Below are 15,289 nucleotides of genomic sequence, written 5' to 3'. Positions count from 1 at the left end.
GTGTCAGTAAATCATGCTGAGCATTAAGCTCGATTGGTGATGAATGAATTAAATGTTTAACCCCTTTCAGTCCAGCCCCTCTCCGCAGTGACTAGCAATTTTTTTCCCACTCTACTGACAGATGGTTGTGACTATGAAAATAACAGTATTTCAAAGTCTGAGGTATTCTCCCATAATTGTAACAACATATAGGCATTTACAGGCATAATTATTATTTTACCCATCAAGTACTAGCTTAAAGAACCCCACCCTGGGAGTGCACTGCTCTATTAGTATTTTTGTAGTTTTATTGCCTGCCAGAGGTTGCCGAAATTGAAAAACATATGAAACACTGGAACAAAAATCTGTAAAACCCAAGTCAAAAAAACCCTTCGCTGTGCATTTAACACCATCTAAGTATAACAATGACAAAAGCTTCCTCTTCTGACAAATTAGGAAAAAGCATTACATTTCAAGTAGATGAGATGACAGAAAACATACAGCAATTTTCTTTATCCTTATTGTTGCATTGGATCAACTTGAATCTGTGGCCAATCCCACTCAACAGAAGAAATTAACCCGGTCAGCTGAACAGGTGTGATGCTGTGTCCGTCAGGGGCCACTCTTCCCTACAATTACTAGCACACTCTGGTAATCTTTACAGATCACGTCTCCCAAGAAATAGTTTTGGTGGAAGACTGGAACAGAGGGGGGAGTTGAGCAAAGGGGAAAATAGAAGGCGGATGGAGAAAAAGAAAGGGGGGGGTCAAGGAAAGAAAATGAATGTGTAGCTGCCTTACGGCTCAGCAGATGTCTGCATGTGATGAACGAGGCTGGGATATGCTGTTGTAGCCTGCTGCCAGGGAGCGGTAAGTGATTAAAGCCTCCACAGCTCCCAGCACCATATTTAGAGTCTGCAGGGTTCCCAGCCTTGCACCCATTCTTTGCTGTGCTGCCAGATGTTGACAACTGCTCCTGCTCCCATTCACTCGACACGGATGGCAGCAGTTGGCACGGAAGTCTCGCAATCTGGAACATTTGTAGAGATGCTGCGCACTGACAAGTGTCGCCCATCATTCACCTTTGCAGAAGCCAGAGCGACTGTAATTCTCTGCCAATCGCCTCCTGGGAGCCGGCCAAGATAAAGTTGCGGCTGGCAGCCTCATTTGTTTTACTCAGGTGTTTCTGTTGCCTTACTGACCTCTATTAGTTTAAGTTTTAATTTAGATTAACCCTGCCACCCCAATTAACCAGTCAGGGGGGAAAGAAGATAAGATGTTACTACTCATAACTCTTAATTTGGAATTTATCAGAGTTAAAATTATGAAGCAGCATAAAAGGCTGGTCACCTGGTGCTATCTTTCTCTGAACTTACCACTTCAGGGTGAATTAAAAATAAAAATGTCTATTAAGAAGACTGAAATCTGGTCTTACTGGGAACCCACAAATGAAGGACATTTATTTAGCAGCATAAATTGAACTGTTCCACTACTGTTGTGAAACAGTAGCCGAATCAGTTATAATGGAAAATCCTCATAAAAAATGTAACATTTTTCTGTGAACTATGCTGAAAGTGACCTAAATACTGGTAAAGGTATAGGATCCATTATCCGGAAACCAGTTATCCAGAAAGATCCAAAGTACAGAAAGCCTGTTTCCCATAGACCAAATTCACATTTTTGAAGATGATTCCCTTTTTCTCTATAATAATACATTGTACTTGATCCCATCTAAGATATAATTATTCTCATTTGGATGCAAAACAATCCTATTGGGTTTAATTAATGTTTAAAAGATTTTTTAGCATACTTAAGGTATGAAGATCCAAATTATGGAAAGATCCCTTATCCAGAAAACCCGAAGTCTCTAACATTCTGGATAACAGGTCCCATACCTGTATCTCGAAAAAAGGTACTCAAGTGTCAATTGCAAAATGATAGAGAAAACACACAAATAACTAAAAATACACAATAAACTAAGAATAAGTAAAGAGGGACAGACTTTTCCTTTTTAATAGTCACAAATATAAGGTAAAGTAAACTGTGTGTACTATTTACTCAATTTCTAAAAGAAAAGAATGTACCTGGTGGTAGAAATCATCATCATCAAACAGTTCTTCATCTTGATCTTTTAAATGTGAGTTTGATTTTGCTTCTTGTTGAATATCCTGCATGGAACGACCAGATTTATCAGTATAATGGCACTGGGATGAAACATTTCTATATGTTAATTATCTTAAAGTGAAATTAAGATAGGATTTCTAGTGGTGCAGTACATTAAGACCAGATATGCATTTTATAAATCCTTACCATTGCTTCATTAGGAACAGCCTCTGGCACATTTGGAGAATCCAAAGGCTTTCCCAAAATCCGATAAAAGGAACGCTTTGTCTGTGTACGCCTGAGTAAACGTTCCTTGTCCATCATAATCTGCTCAATTTGAGTCAATATGGAACGCTCAAAAGCTCCAAACCCCTAAAACAACAAAACCAGTGAATATGAGACAATCCAAATCAAGGTTGTTCTTTTTTTCAATCACTTAACATGGAATTAATTACTGAAGTCCCCTCAATTTATAGAAATCTACATACCTTGCCAATTTTTCCTGACAACTTTGTCTTATCATGCCACTTTTGTAATGTATTATTCCGATATGTTCTGAATGCTGCAAAACGCTTTGCCATAAATTCGGGGTATTCATCCACTTCCAGTTTTCGCTTAGGAGGTCTTTCCCTTTTTGTTTTTTCTACATCGTCCTCCACGCCATCCTCTTCATCACTGGGGATTTCGTCATCACTAATATGATAGTAATACATACTCAGAAGTTGCAGACTTGAAAATGGCACACCAGTAGCAACCACAATTTAGTGGCCAGGCAAGTGTAAAATACTGTACATTTTTTCCAAGAAAATATGCCTGAATATGACACTTCAACACACATATATAATATATATAGATTGCATTGATTTTATTTATCAAAGACTTGTATGTCTTTTAAACAACCTGTAAAAAATATCCACCCTATCACCTTATGATAATATGCCTTAAAATAGTCTATGAAGGTTTTCATTCATCGAGTTCATGGTATATCTAGTAGATTATATCAAGAGCAACTGGACTTGCTGAGCAATTATTGAAGACATTTGACTACTCATTCAAGCAGCTTCTTCAATTCAGCTGACATGGTATGGGAAGTCATCCACATATAAATCCTTCCAAAAATTCAATCACAATGGTATTCCATCACAGAAATTACACAGCAGTCACAATCTCTGTGAGTTTCAACTGTCACCTCTCAGAATAGTTACAATGCACCATTGTGACTGGATTATTGGAAGGTTCCATATGCAAGTCCAGTTGCTCTAGATTTACTACTACTAGATATGCCTTGCAATAGATTTTTCAAAGCCACAGTGAGGATTTTCATTTTTTACACCCATTATGTCTTCACCCCTTTTTACACAGGAAACACGAACGCCATACTCTACTAACACTATACAAAATTCCTTCAAATCCTTGACCTATATCTTTTTCAACCCTTGCCACCTAGCTGCAGTGTCTATGTTCTCTTTTCTAGCAACAATGAAAGGCATTGTCTCTCTCTCTGCCAAACTATGTGGCTTCACATGAAAAATTACATTAGGAAATTTTTGGTCTGGTTTTTCAAGTTTGCATCCTTCTTTGTCTTCAGTAGATCTCATCCAAACAGTTGAAAATCTGAATGTATGGGGTGAATAAAGACAGATCAATACAGACCCTTGTGGTACCCCTACATAATTATGTTTTGTTAGCATTACAGACAAATAAATAGTGGTGGAAAAGATGCAGCCCAATTATTGATACCAAATGCATGCAGAATTTGCATAAGAAGGGAGTGGTCAGGTCTATAAAATGGCAAGGATATGTGAAGGAGGATTAGGAGAACTGATCTTTGGTTTTGGCAGCTTGAAAATCATTTGTAACTCTGGACAAGGCAATCAGATTGCATAGGGACTAACAGATTATTTGCATCAAGAAAGTTAGTAATGGGGGAAACCACAATATGTTCCAAAATGTTATAAGCAAGTGGTAGAAGGGTGACAGGATTGTTATTAGAGAAACAGGATGGGTCAAGCATGGTTGGCACAGGCCTGTTTGAATGGAGAAGGGAAAATTCCAGGAGCCTGCCAAGAGTTAAAGATGTGAGCGAGAGCTAGATTAAGTTCAGCAGCACACTATAGCATCAAAAGAGATGGAAGCTGGAACGCTTGAAATGTCAGGTTTTCTGGGTGGCCTTAAGGTTACTAAAAACATGAATACTAATTGGTTTGATTTTTAAATACCAGATTTATGCATTTTATTTACCACCAAGAAAATACAACAATCTCTTGCTGCTCTTGAGAAAACAAGTTAAAAAAAAAGATCGTAGAATCTACGTTCTGTGGCAAAGGTACTTGAAATGCCACAGAACGTAGATTCTACGTTCTGCAGCACTTCCTGGTTCTCGAGCGGAGGAGCGGCTGTTAGAGCCGCTCGCTCCGTTCCTCCTCGATCCCCTGCCCCTAGGCAACGAGCAGAGCAGGGGATCGAGTGGCCCCTGGGGCGCGCTCGCCCAGGGGCCCAAAAACAGCAGCAGGCACGTGTTACTTACGTGTCCTGCTGCTGCAGCCTACAACGCGCCGTCGATCTCCGCCCCCACAGCACAGAGACAGGAACCACGTCGCAGATGTCTTCCAGGGGCTCTTCCTGATCGTCTGCAACAGTCTCCAGCGACTTTTTCAGGTTAGTGCAACAATTACACACACAAACACACCAACACACACTTATTACAGTAATACACACTTAGATTCACACTTACACACACTTACACATACATTTTTGGGGATTGGGGGGGGTCACTTACACTCACTGCACTTACACACACGTGCACACGCACACACGCGCACATAACATGTAATTTACCATTTGTACACACGCACACGCACATACATGGCATTGTGGCTTTTTTTTTTTTTTCTTATCGCATCGTCTCTTTTTTTGGCTGAAAAAAATGTTTTATTGCCATTACGAATAGCGTATTCGCTAACCGTACTGTGCAATACCTTTTGTATGTTATTTCGGTGATTATATTGCAATTTTGGGTATTTTGGTGCATTTTTAGCCATTTTATTGAATTTTTAGCCATTTTATTGCATTTTCAGTTCTGCATATATTGTGTTCACTTGTTTCTAGCCGTATAACCTGTTTGGCCCATCTAAAATATTCAAACTGTGATTCTGACGGCAGATAACACTAGTCTGGAAAAAAAAAACATTGATTTTTGTGGTTTTATTGGATTTTTTTGCATTTCACCCTTTACTGCCTTATTTTGTTTTGCCTTGTAAATTTTATCTACTATATATCCATTTGGGGGTCTCTGTGTGCTACATAGTATGGTATATCTATGCATATTGGGCATCAAAGTGTTCAGTAGACACCTGGCGTTCATATTTAGGATGTTTTATGCTGATACGTTACGAAATGTGGGGCATATAATGGGGTAAAATTCAAGCTTTCTGACAATTTTCAGAAATTTGATAAAAACCGTTATGTTCAGCATTGCTTTGCAGTTTGGCAGTTTGCAGTAGAAACACATATTTACCCAAATTGGATTCGTCAGAATGTGTACTTTCTGAAAATATATGGTTTTCTGGGGTCTCTGTACTGTTAGGGGGGTCTAATGTTGCATAATACACACACCATGTGCTTATATTGCAGCAGCCAGCGCATCAGCCGTGAAAATGTATATACACTATTGTCATTTGGGGGTCTCTGGGCGCCACATAGTTTGGTATATCTATGCATACTGGGCATCAAAGTGTTCGGTAGACCCCTGGCGTTCATATTTAGGATGTTTTATGCAGATAAGTTACGAAATGTGGGGCATATAATGGGGTAAAATTCAAGCTTTGTGACGATTTTCAGAAATTTGATAAAAACCGTTACGTTCAGCATTGCTTTGCAGTTTGGCAGTTTGCAGTAGGAACACATATTTACCCATATTGGATTCGTCAGAATGTGTACTTTCTGAAAATATATGGTTTTCTGGGGTCTCTGTACTGTTAGGGGGGTCTAATGTCGCATATTACACACACCAGGTGCTCATATTGCAGCAGCCAGCGCGCGTCAGCCGTGAAAATATATATACACTATTGTCATTTGGGGGTCTCTGTGCGCCGCATAGTTTGGTATATCTATGCATATTGGGCATCAAAGTGTTCAGTAGACCCCTGGCGTTCATATTTAGGATGTTTTATGCTGATAAGTTATGAAATGTGGGGCATATAATGGGGTAAAATTCAAGCTTTGTGCCAATTTTCAGAAATTTGATAAAAACCGTTATGTTCAGCATTGCTTTGCAGTTTGGCAGTATGCAGTAGAAACACTTATTTACCCATATTGGATTCGTCAGAATGTGTACATTCTGAAAATATATGGTTTTCTGGGGTCTCTGTACTGTTAGGTGGTCTAATGTCGCATAATACACACACCGTGTGGTTATATTGCAGCAGAAAGCGCGTCAGCCGTGAAAATGTCTATACATATTGTCATTTGGGGGACTCTGTGCACCACATAGTTTGGTATATCTATGCATATTGGGCATCAAACTGTTTAGTAGACCCCTATGTTTATATTTAGGATGCTTTATGCTGGTAATGATACATGGACAATACGATGCTGGAAAGTTGAAGCTTTGAGGCAATTTCCAGATATTTCACCAAAACCGCCAAATTTGGCAAAGCCTTGCGACTCAGTAGTTTGGAGCAGAAAGGCATGGGTACCCATTTTAGATTCTGTAGAATGTGTACTTTCCAAAAATATATGGGGTTGGGGGGTAAACATATATTTCTGTGTTTTTACCCCACAAAAATGCAGTCAATGTGTTGATTTTTCATTAGCTGAAGTTACCCACAGGACAATTTGTATGTGCTAACTTCATTTTGGGGCCTCTAAATGCCATATACTTTGGTAAACTTATGAAAAATGGCCACCAAAATTTTCAGAGGAACCCTGGCAATCATATTTAGGGTGCTTTTTCTTAGTACGTAATGACACATGGGTGATATGGTGCTGGGAAGTTGAAGCTTTGAGGCAATTTTCAGATATTTCACCAAAACCGACAACTTTGGGAAAGCCTTGCGACTCAGTAGTTTGGAGCAATAAGGCATGGGTACCCATTTTAGATTCTGTAGAATGTGTACTTTCCAAAAATGTATGGGTTTGGGGGGTAAACATATATTTCTGTGTTTTTACCCCACAAAAATGCAGTCAATGTGTTGATTTTTCATTAGCTGAAGTTACCCACAGGACAATTTGTATGTGCTAACTTCATTTTGGGGCCTCTAAATGCCATATACTTTGGTAAACTTATGAAAAATGGCCACCAAAATTTTCAGAGGAACCCTGGCAATCATATTTAGGGTGCTTTTTCTTAGTACGTAATGACACATGGGTGATATGGTGCTGGGAAGTTGAAGCTTTGAGGCAATTTTCAGATATTTCACCAAAACCGACAACTTTGGGAAAGCCTTGCGACTCAGTAGTTTGGAGCAATAAGGCATGGGTACCCATTTTAGATTCTGTAGAATGTGTACTTTCCAAAAATGTATGGGTTTGGGGGGTAAACATATATTTCTGTGTTTTTACCCCACAAAAATGCAGTCAATGTGTTGATCTTTCATTAGCTGAAGTTACCCACAGGACTATTTGTATGCGCTAACTTCATTTTGGGGCCTCTAAATGCCAGATACTTTGGTAAACCTATGAACAATGGCCACCAAACTGTTCGGAGGAACCCTGGCAATCATATTTAGGGTGCTTTTTCTTGGTGCATAACGATACATGGGTGATATGGTGCTGAGAAGTTGAAGCTTTGAGGCAATTTTCAGATATTTCACCAAAACCGACAATTGTGGGAAAGCCTTGCGACTCAGTAGTTTGGAGCAGAAAGGCATGGGTACCCATTTTAGATTCTGTAGAATGTGTACTTTCCAAAAATATATGGGTTTTGGGGGGTAAACATATATTTCTGTGTTTTTACCCCACAAAAATGCAGTCAATGTGTTGATTTTTCATTAGCTGAAGTTACCCACGGGACTGTTTGTATGCGCTAACTTCATTTTGGGGCCTCTAAATGCCAGATACTTTGGTAAACTTATGAACAATGGCCACCAAAATGCTCAGAGGAACCCTGGCAATCATATTTAGGGTGCTTTTTCTTAGTACGTAATGACACATGGGTGATATGGTGCTGGGAAGTTGAAGCTTTGAGGCAATTTTCAGATATTTCACCAAAACCGACAACTTTGGGAAAGCCTTGCAACTCAGTAGTTTGGAGCAGAAAGGCATGGGTACCCATTTTAGATTCAGTAGAATGTGTACTTTCCAAAAATATATGGGTTTGGGGGGTAAACATATATTTCTGTGTTTTTACCCCACAAAAATGCAGTCAATGTGTTGATTTTTCATTAGCTGAAGTTACCCACGGGACTGTTTGTATGCGCTAACTTCATTTTGGGGCCTCTAAATGCCAGATACTTTGGTAAACTTATGAACAATGGCCACCAAAATGTTCAGAGGAACCCTGGCAATCATATTTAGGGTGCTTTTTCTTAGTACGTAATGACACATGGGTGATATGGTGCTGGGAAGTTGAAGCTTTGAGGCAATTTTCAGATATTTCACCAAAACCGACAACTTTGGGAAAGCCTTGCAACTCAGTAGTTTGGAGCAGAAAGGCATGGGTACCCATTTTAGATTCAGTAGAATGTGTACTTTCCAAAAATATATGGGTTTGGGGGGTAAACATATATTTCTGTGTTTTTACCCCACAAAAATGCAGTCAATGTGTTGATTTTTCATTAGATGAAGTTACCCACAGGACTATTTGTATGCGCTAACTTCATTTTGAGGCCTCTAAATGCCAGATACTTTGGTAAACCTATGAACAATGGCCACCAAATTGTTTGGAGGAACCCTGGCAATCATATTTAGGGTGCTTTTTCTTGGTGCGTAACGATACATGGGTGATATGGTGCTGAGAAGTTGAAGCTTTGAGGCAATTTTCAGATATTTCACCAAAACCGACAATTGTGGGAAAGCCTTGCGACTCAGTAGTTTGGAGCAGAAAGGCATGGGTACCCATTTTAGATTCAGTAGAATGTGTACTTTCCAAAAATATATGGGTTTTGGGGGGTAAACATATATTTCTGTGTTTTTACCCCACAAAAAATGCAGTCAATGTGTTGATTTCTCAGTAGCTGAAGTAAAGTCCTGAACAATTTGGATGTGCTAACTTCATATTGGTGTCTCTAAATGCCAGATAATTTGGTAAACCTATGCATAATGGGTATCAAACTGTTCAGTGGACCCCTGGCAATCATATTTCAGGTTTTCATATTTTTCTTGGTACCTAATATAGTTTGGGATATGCGGAGCAGCAAAATAAAACCTTTGAAATGATTTTTCAGAATTTTGAATTTTTTTTTGAAAAACCGCTATGTTCAGACAAGCTTTTATGTTTGGTAGTTGGGAGTAGAGAGACATAGTTACCCATTTTGTAATCGGCAGAATGTGTACTTTTCAAAAATGTATGGTTTTCTGGGGTAAACCTACGGTTTCAGGATTTTTTGCCTTGGAATCTAAAGCATGCCGTTTTCTGCCTTAGTGCTTTCAAAATTCGGTAATATTCTGCCGGGAGTTTTTGCTGTACAGAAATCCTAAATCTCCCTAAAACTATACATATCTGGTATTGGCACGTTCGAGAGACATAAGGCTTTCCAAATCAGTTGGATTTTCATCCCTAAAATGAAATATTTTTCTGGTATAAATTGATATACGATGAAAAATGGTAATTTTTCATTTTTTTTTGGTATTTAGCACTATAAATTTTTTTTGCACAGTTGGAAATACATGAAAACTCAGGCAGATTTAGAAAGCTCAGTTTCTACCGAAAAAAACAATGTATAGTTTTCCTAGGTAAACTATAGGTTTCCCCTCAGAAAATGCCCCTAAAGTGAGAGAGCACAAAATGTTTCAAAAACGGCTGGCATTTCGCGTAACCAAAATGTGAAATTCTGCTGGCACTTAAAGGGTTAAAGATTTGCTTAAATTTGAAAACATGGGAAACTGGAACTCCTTATTCAGAGCTTTCAGAATAAAAAAGTTTCTAGATGAAAATTCTCAAACATGCTTATGTTTCAATCCCCTATGAAAATAATTCACTTTTCAAGTACTAATCATTACACTTCTTTTACGTCAAATTGCTGGTTACAGCTCTTCTTAAAAATTAGTAACATTATATAAATGATGAGAAAAAAAACAAAATATTTACTTTATATGCACAATAAACTTGTGCATTCCTGATACCTTCTTTTATATTTGTAACCCCTGTTCATCTATTTTTTTAAGTTATATAAATTACATTTACAGAGTTGAGTTATGAAATTGTGGATAAAAAGCAAAATAAATTTGAATCTGTAAGGGAAAAATTTTTTCGTAAATACTTGTAAAAAATATGGATTTATTTTACTACCATGTTTTATTTTTTAAAACGTCAACATATTCCAGAGCGCATAAATGGGTATATACACTGATTATATAGATTATTTGCAAAAGCATAATGGATACAAGATGCTGAGGCAACTTTGGGCGACTATTGAAAACGCATTGCCGTGTGCATTAGCGTAGGCGATTTTGCGCTGTAGCCTATGGGGAAAAAACGCTGAAGCAGTTCGGGGAGATAGTCGCGCAAAAGACGTGGCGATAAGTCGCCAGGCGACAAAACCTCCCCGAATCTCCTCGTCTGGCCTTACCCTAAGACACAGGCAGGACATAGGAAAGGAAGGAACTAATCATTAAGATCTCAATAACTGTACTTGCTGCTTCATAGCAGAGGGCTGTACAACTAAAATAAACAATTGCGTTAGGTGCAGCTGCAATGTAACAAGGTAATGAACAAGTTCATAAAACACAATCAGATCAAATAAATCTAGTGCTTACCTTTCTGGTTTGCATTTCTTTCCATCAATTAGATGCTGTGTCTCTGGAAACTGGTATAGTAGTTCATCTTGCAGTTCTGCTAAGGATCGCATTAACTCTTTCAGTGCTTTATAATCTAGAAATAAATTTGGGTAACATTAACTGTGACTATCTGAACATTACTTTTTATACTATAGCTTATTTCACCTTTATGTGAGAATCCCCAGACACACAGACACACACACACACACACACACACACACACACAGACAGACAGACAGACAGACAGACAGACACATAAACAGACAGACACACACACAGACAGACACTAAGTTGAGAGGAAGAGTAGGGCAAAGTTCTGGACTGCTTTGAATGTCATGGTCAATAGTTGGAATTTTATTCTGAATGGTAGCAGAAGGAGCAGCTCCTGGGTTGTTTAAACCTGCTGAGTTACATTTAGTTAACATGTAAAGGCCCTCCTTTATATTTTTATTCCCCTAGCAACATATCTACCAGTAAGAGCAAAGTTGACTTTACACTAAAGAATCAGCTTCAAAACAACCACTTTTGGACTCTGAAAGCAATGACATCAATGGGTCACTTCGAATGTTAAAGACAGGTCTGAATTAGCCTACTGTAGATCGGGTACATGTCAAAATATGTACTACATAGCAATACATTTTTAACACAGACAATGTTCATATACTTTTCATTAGTAACACTTGCCCAGGATTGTTGAATCGATTAGAGAAACAGCTCGAGATACCATATTTTCATATGGCCTCTAAAATATCAGGCTAAATGTTTATTGTAATAATTTTTATGAATTTCTAGAGAAGCCAAGTAAGGATTTGCATTCCTCAAGCAAATAAAACCCATCACGAGGATAACTATAAATTCTTCAATCCTATTAAAAAAGTACCATAACAGTATTTCTTCCATGTCAGCTTTGCAGCCTCTTTTCTAGAACCAGTTTACAGCCCAGGGGACCTTTATTGCACATATTTTTCCTTGGCAGTACAGCCACTATCCAACCATTGTGCTCTACATGCAAACACAACATTTGCAAGTCCCAACATGGCCTGATCAAAGATAGTCCTATGTTTTACAAGATCAGCATATAAGTGGCTGAACCCAGTACATGGATAAACACAGAAATTACCTATTTCTATAAGGCTTTAAGGGACACTGGGAAAAATAGTGAAATGAGTCCTAACATTAAAATGTTTACAATTGGAAATATTGATAGCAGAAAAAAAACAGAATGAGATCACTCAATACCACAGACATTTGATATAGTTCTTAAATAATATTTAAAAAATAAATGCAGAATTCATTCAATTATGCTCTGAACAAAGGGACATTTCATAGTCATAGAACAGTTGGTTCACCTATATTAACCTGTCAATTCCAAAAGCAGTTGTCAACCCTATAGTCTTTGTGCAAGGCAGCAGTATGCCACCATGTTGCAACATGCACAAGATCCCCAAACAGCAGTCACATTATGAACAATACAATTAAAGGAGAACAACATATAATAGGACCCATATGTATATATAGAAATCTCCCAACATCTGAACTCAAAACACGCACACTCCTAAATACGGGCATGCACCCTTGTACCTGAACATAAAAGGCAGAGAAGCACAGTGGGGTTGGCAGGCTCCATGTATGGCTACTTGTCTTCCTGTCCTTAGCTTTTTGGCAGCATCCACAGACCATTACAATGTGAAGTTAAAGCAGGGCCGTATTCTGAAGTGTGGGTGCGTGGTTTGGTAGATGGGCCCTATGATATGTACAGCACCTTTGTTCTTTGTTCTCCTTTAAAGCATGTACGTATGTATTCTATAATGTACTTAAACATGTTCACAAAGGTTATATAAAAAAATAAAATAAAAATAATACAGAACACATATTGAAATAAGAGGTCAAAATCTTGGATACTGCTTGACTTAACATGTTATGTTTTATCTTTATTGCAGTCTTACATTTTGTCACTAATCCTCAAACATGTTAACTAATCCTAAAGGAAGCATCTAATTGCAAAGATGCTGTAGATGAGAAGCACTGTGAAGCTTACAGTTTAGTATGTATGTTATATATATTTTCCCCGAAGTATTTTTAACATGCCAAAATAATCCAGGACCCAGTCTTTTTCAGAAGGATTAAACTGAATTCTTGTGCCTGGCCGAACCAAATGTGAATCCTAATTTGCATATGCAAATTAGGGTCTGGAAGGGAAGTCACGACTTTTCGTCACAAAACAAGGAGGTAAAAAATGTTTTCCTTTCCCTCCATTAATCTGCATATGCAAATTAGGATTTGGATTTGGTTCAGTTTTCGGACAAATCTTTCACAAAGGTTTCGGGGATTCAGCCGAATCCCAAAAAGTGGATTTGGTGCATCCATAATGTAAACCTTAAATAAAATTAGTTTTCTTGCAAATACAGATAAAATACTAAGCAAAAATACATAAGCAGCTGCTTGATATGAAAGGGAAGGTCCAGATTATGCTAGCTGTTGTTGCCCTTTAGGCCAGTCAATTTAGTAACCCAAACTATAAAAATATTAACTCAAACTATAAAAATATAATGTAATGTAGGCTTCTTAGGACTAACTATGCATCAAAAAGCGGTACAGGTATGGGACCTAGGGTTTTCTGGATAATGGATCTTTCCATAATTTGGGTCTGCATACCTTAAATTTACTAGAAGATCATGTAAATAGTAAATGAACCAGACAGACTGGTTCCACTTCCAATAACGATTAATTATATCTTAGTTTGGATCAAGTACAAGGTACAGTTTTATTATTACAGAGAAAAAGGAAATGAGTTTTAAAAATTTGGATTATTTGGATAAAATGGAGTCTATGGGAGACAGCCTTTTTGTAATTCGGAGCTTTCTGGAAAACGGGTTTCCGTATAATGGATCTCATACCTGTATAAATTGTTCAAGAACAACACAGATAAAGGGACAATAAGCCAGTTTAATTTGCAATATTGAATAGGATGTTTAATTATTACATAACTGAAATACTAGATGTGCAAAGTAAAGGGTTTTGTATTTGCTGCAGTGATTTTGCTTGAACTGGTCACTCTGAATGGAGAAAATGGCACAGGTTTGGTAAAGGTCATTCATCTCACTGTGTAATTATAGTCTGAATACAACGGTCAGGATTTTTTTTCTACTGGAATGATGAATATGCAAATCCATTAATATATGGTAAACCAAGCATTTTCCTCTTCAGCTTCTTCCTAAAATAAAACATTATTTTGAAAAACAGTAATTCTCCTCAAAACAAAGGTTGTGGCTTTACAAAAGAAAGTCAAATAAATCGAATTTCTACAGGGGGATGGGGGCTTCAGGGCTCTACGTGTACAATGCCATAAACTGTAGTAGTCTATATTTTGTTGTACTTATCTCCATTCCTTATCCTCAAGAACAATTCTCATTTAAATCCACAAAGCCTGCAACTTGCACCAGTCATCCCCAGCAATTAATCCCCCAAGAAACACGTCTGATTAAATCTTTTCAAGCAAATCCTTTGCTTTGCTTTTGTTGGCTCACTTCTTGTCAACATCCATTAAAATATGCCTTTAATTCTCCCGCAATCTTAAAAAACACAGATTCCACTGTCTTCAACTTTAATCAACTCTAGGGCCGGCATTTTTCATTTCATAATAATGTGCTGCTTGGAATTCAAGAGGCAGGTCTGACATCAATCATTCGGCAAGAATTTTTCAACTGCAATAAATATGCAAATGAGCAAAGCCAGTCAGTCGTATTTCAGACCCGACTTGCTAGTGTTTTAAAAAAAGACACAAATTTATTAATTGCCAGTGGCCAGAGGAATCCTATTACTGTGGGCATTGATTACAAAGCTGTGAGAGTGATTATTGTGCAACTCGCGAACTACCCAGGCATGAGGAAAAATTATTAAAGCACGGCAGAGATTATAAACTCAGAATAACAATAAGCCATAATATTCAAACCCCAAAATTCTCCAGGAAAAGAATTTGTTTTAAATCTCAGAGCTGTTCAGTTTTACATCACAGGCTACTTGGCCTTACTGTGTTCAACTGTTGAGTAACAAAAGCTTATGACATTCGGCACATGGGCACTGAAACCAGTAACATAAACAGGTATTAAACATTAAACAGCACCACTGTGTAATTACTATTTTTAAAACTGTGCACATAGCACTTAAAGCAAATTATAGGCTTTTTATGGCATTGTTGCACTGGTGCAGACCTCTAAACCTCTAGAGAGAGAGTGATGACCCCAGGAAGAGCAAATATAATTATAAATCAA

The 15,289-nt window shown here is 37.9% G+C and overlaps 1 protein-coding gene across 1 annotated transcript in view; it reads right to left on the bottom strand.

The window, feature by feature from the left end:
• Nucleotides 1-15,289, bottom strand: part of aatf.S (apoptosis antagonizing transcription factor S homeolog) — a 103,138-nt gene that overhangs the window by 59,366 nt on the left and 28,483 nt on the right. Inside the window, 4 exon segments of the mRNA NM_001174006.1 lie at nt 2,063-2,146; nt 2,289-2,453; nt 2,570-2,774; nt 10,998-11,112. Coding sequence (NP_001167477.1) covers nt 2,063-2,146; nt 2,289-2,453; nt 2,570-2,774; nt 10,998-11,112 — 569 coding nt within the window.

The sequence above is a fragment of the Xenopus laevis genome, chromosome 2S (assembly GCF_017654675.1).
Source record: "Xenopus laevis strain J_2021 chromosome 2S, Xenopus_laevis_v10.1, whole genome shotgun sequence".
Lineage (NCBI taxonomy): Eukaryota > Metazoa > Chordata > Amphibia > Anura > Pipidae > Xenopus > Xenopus laevis.
This window is presented reverse-complemented; position numbering and strand designations above follow the sequence as displayed.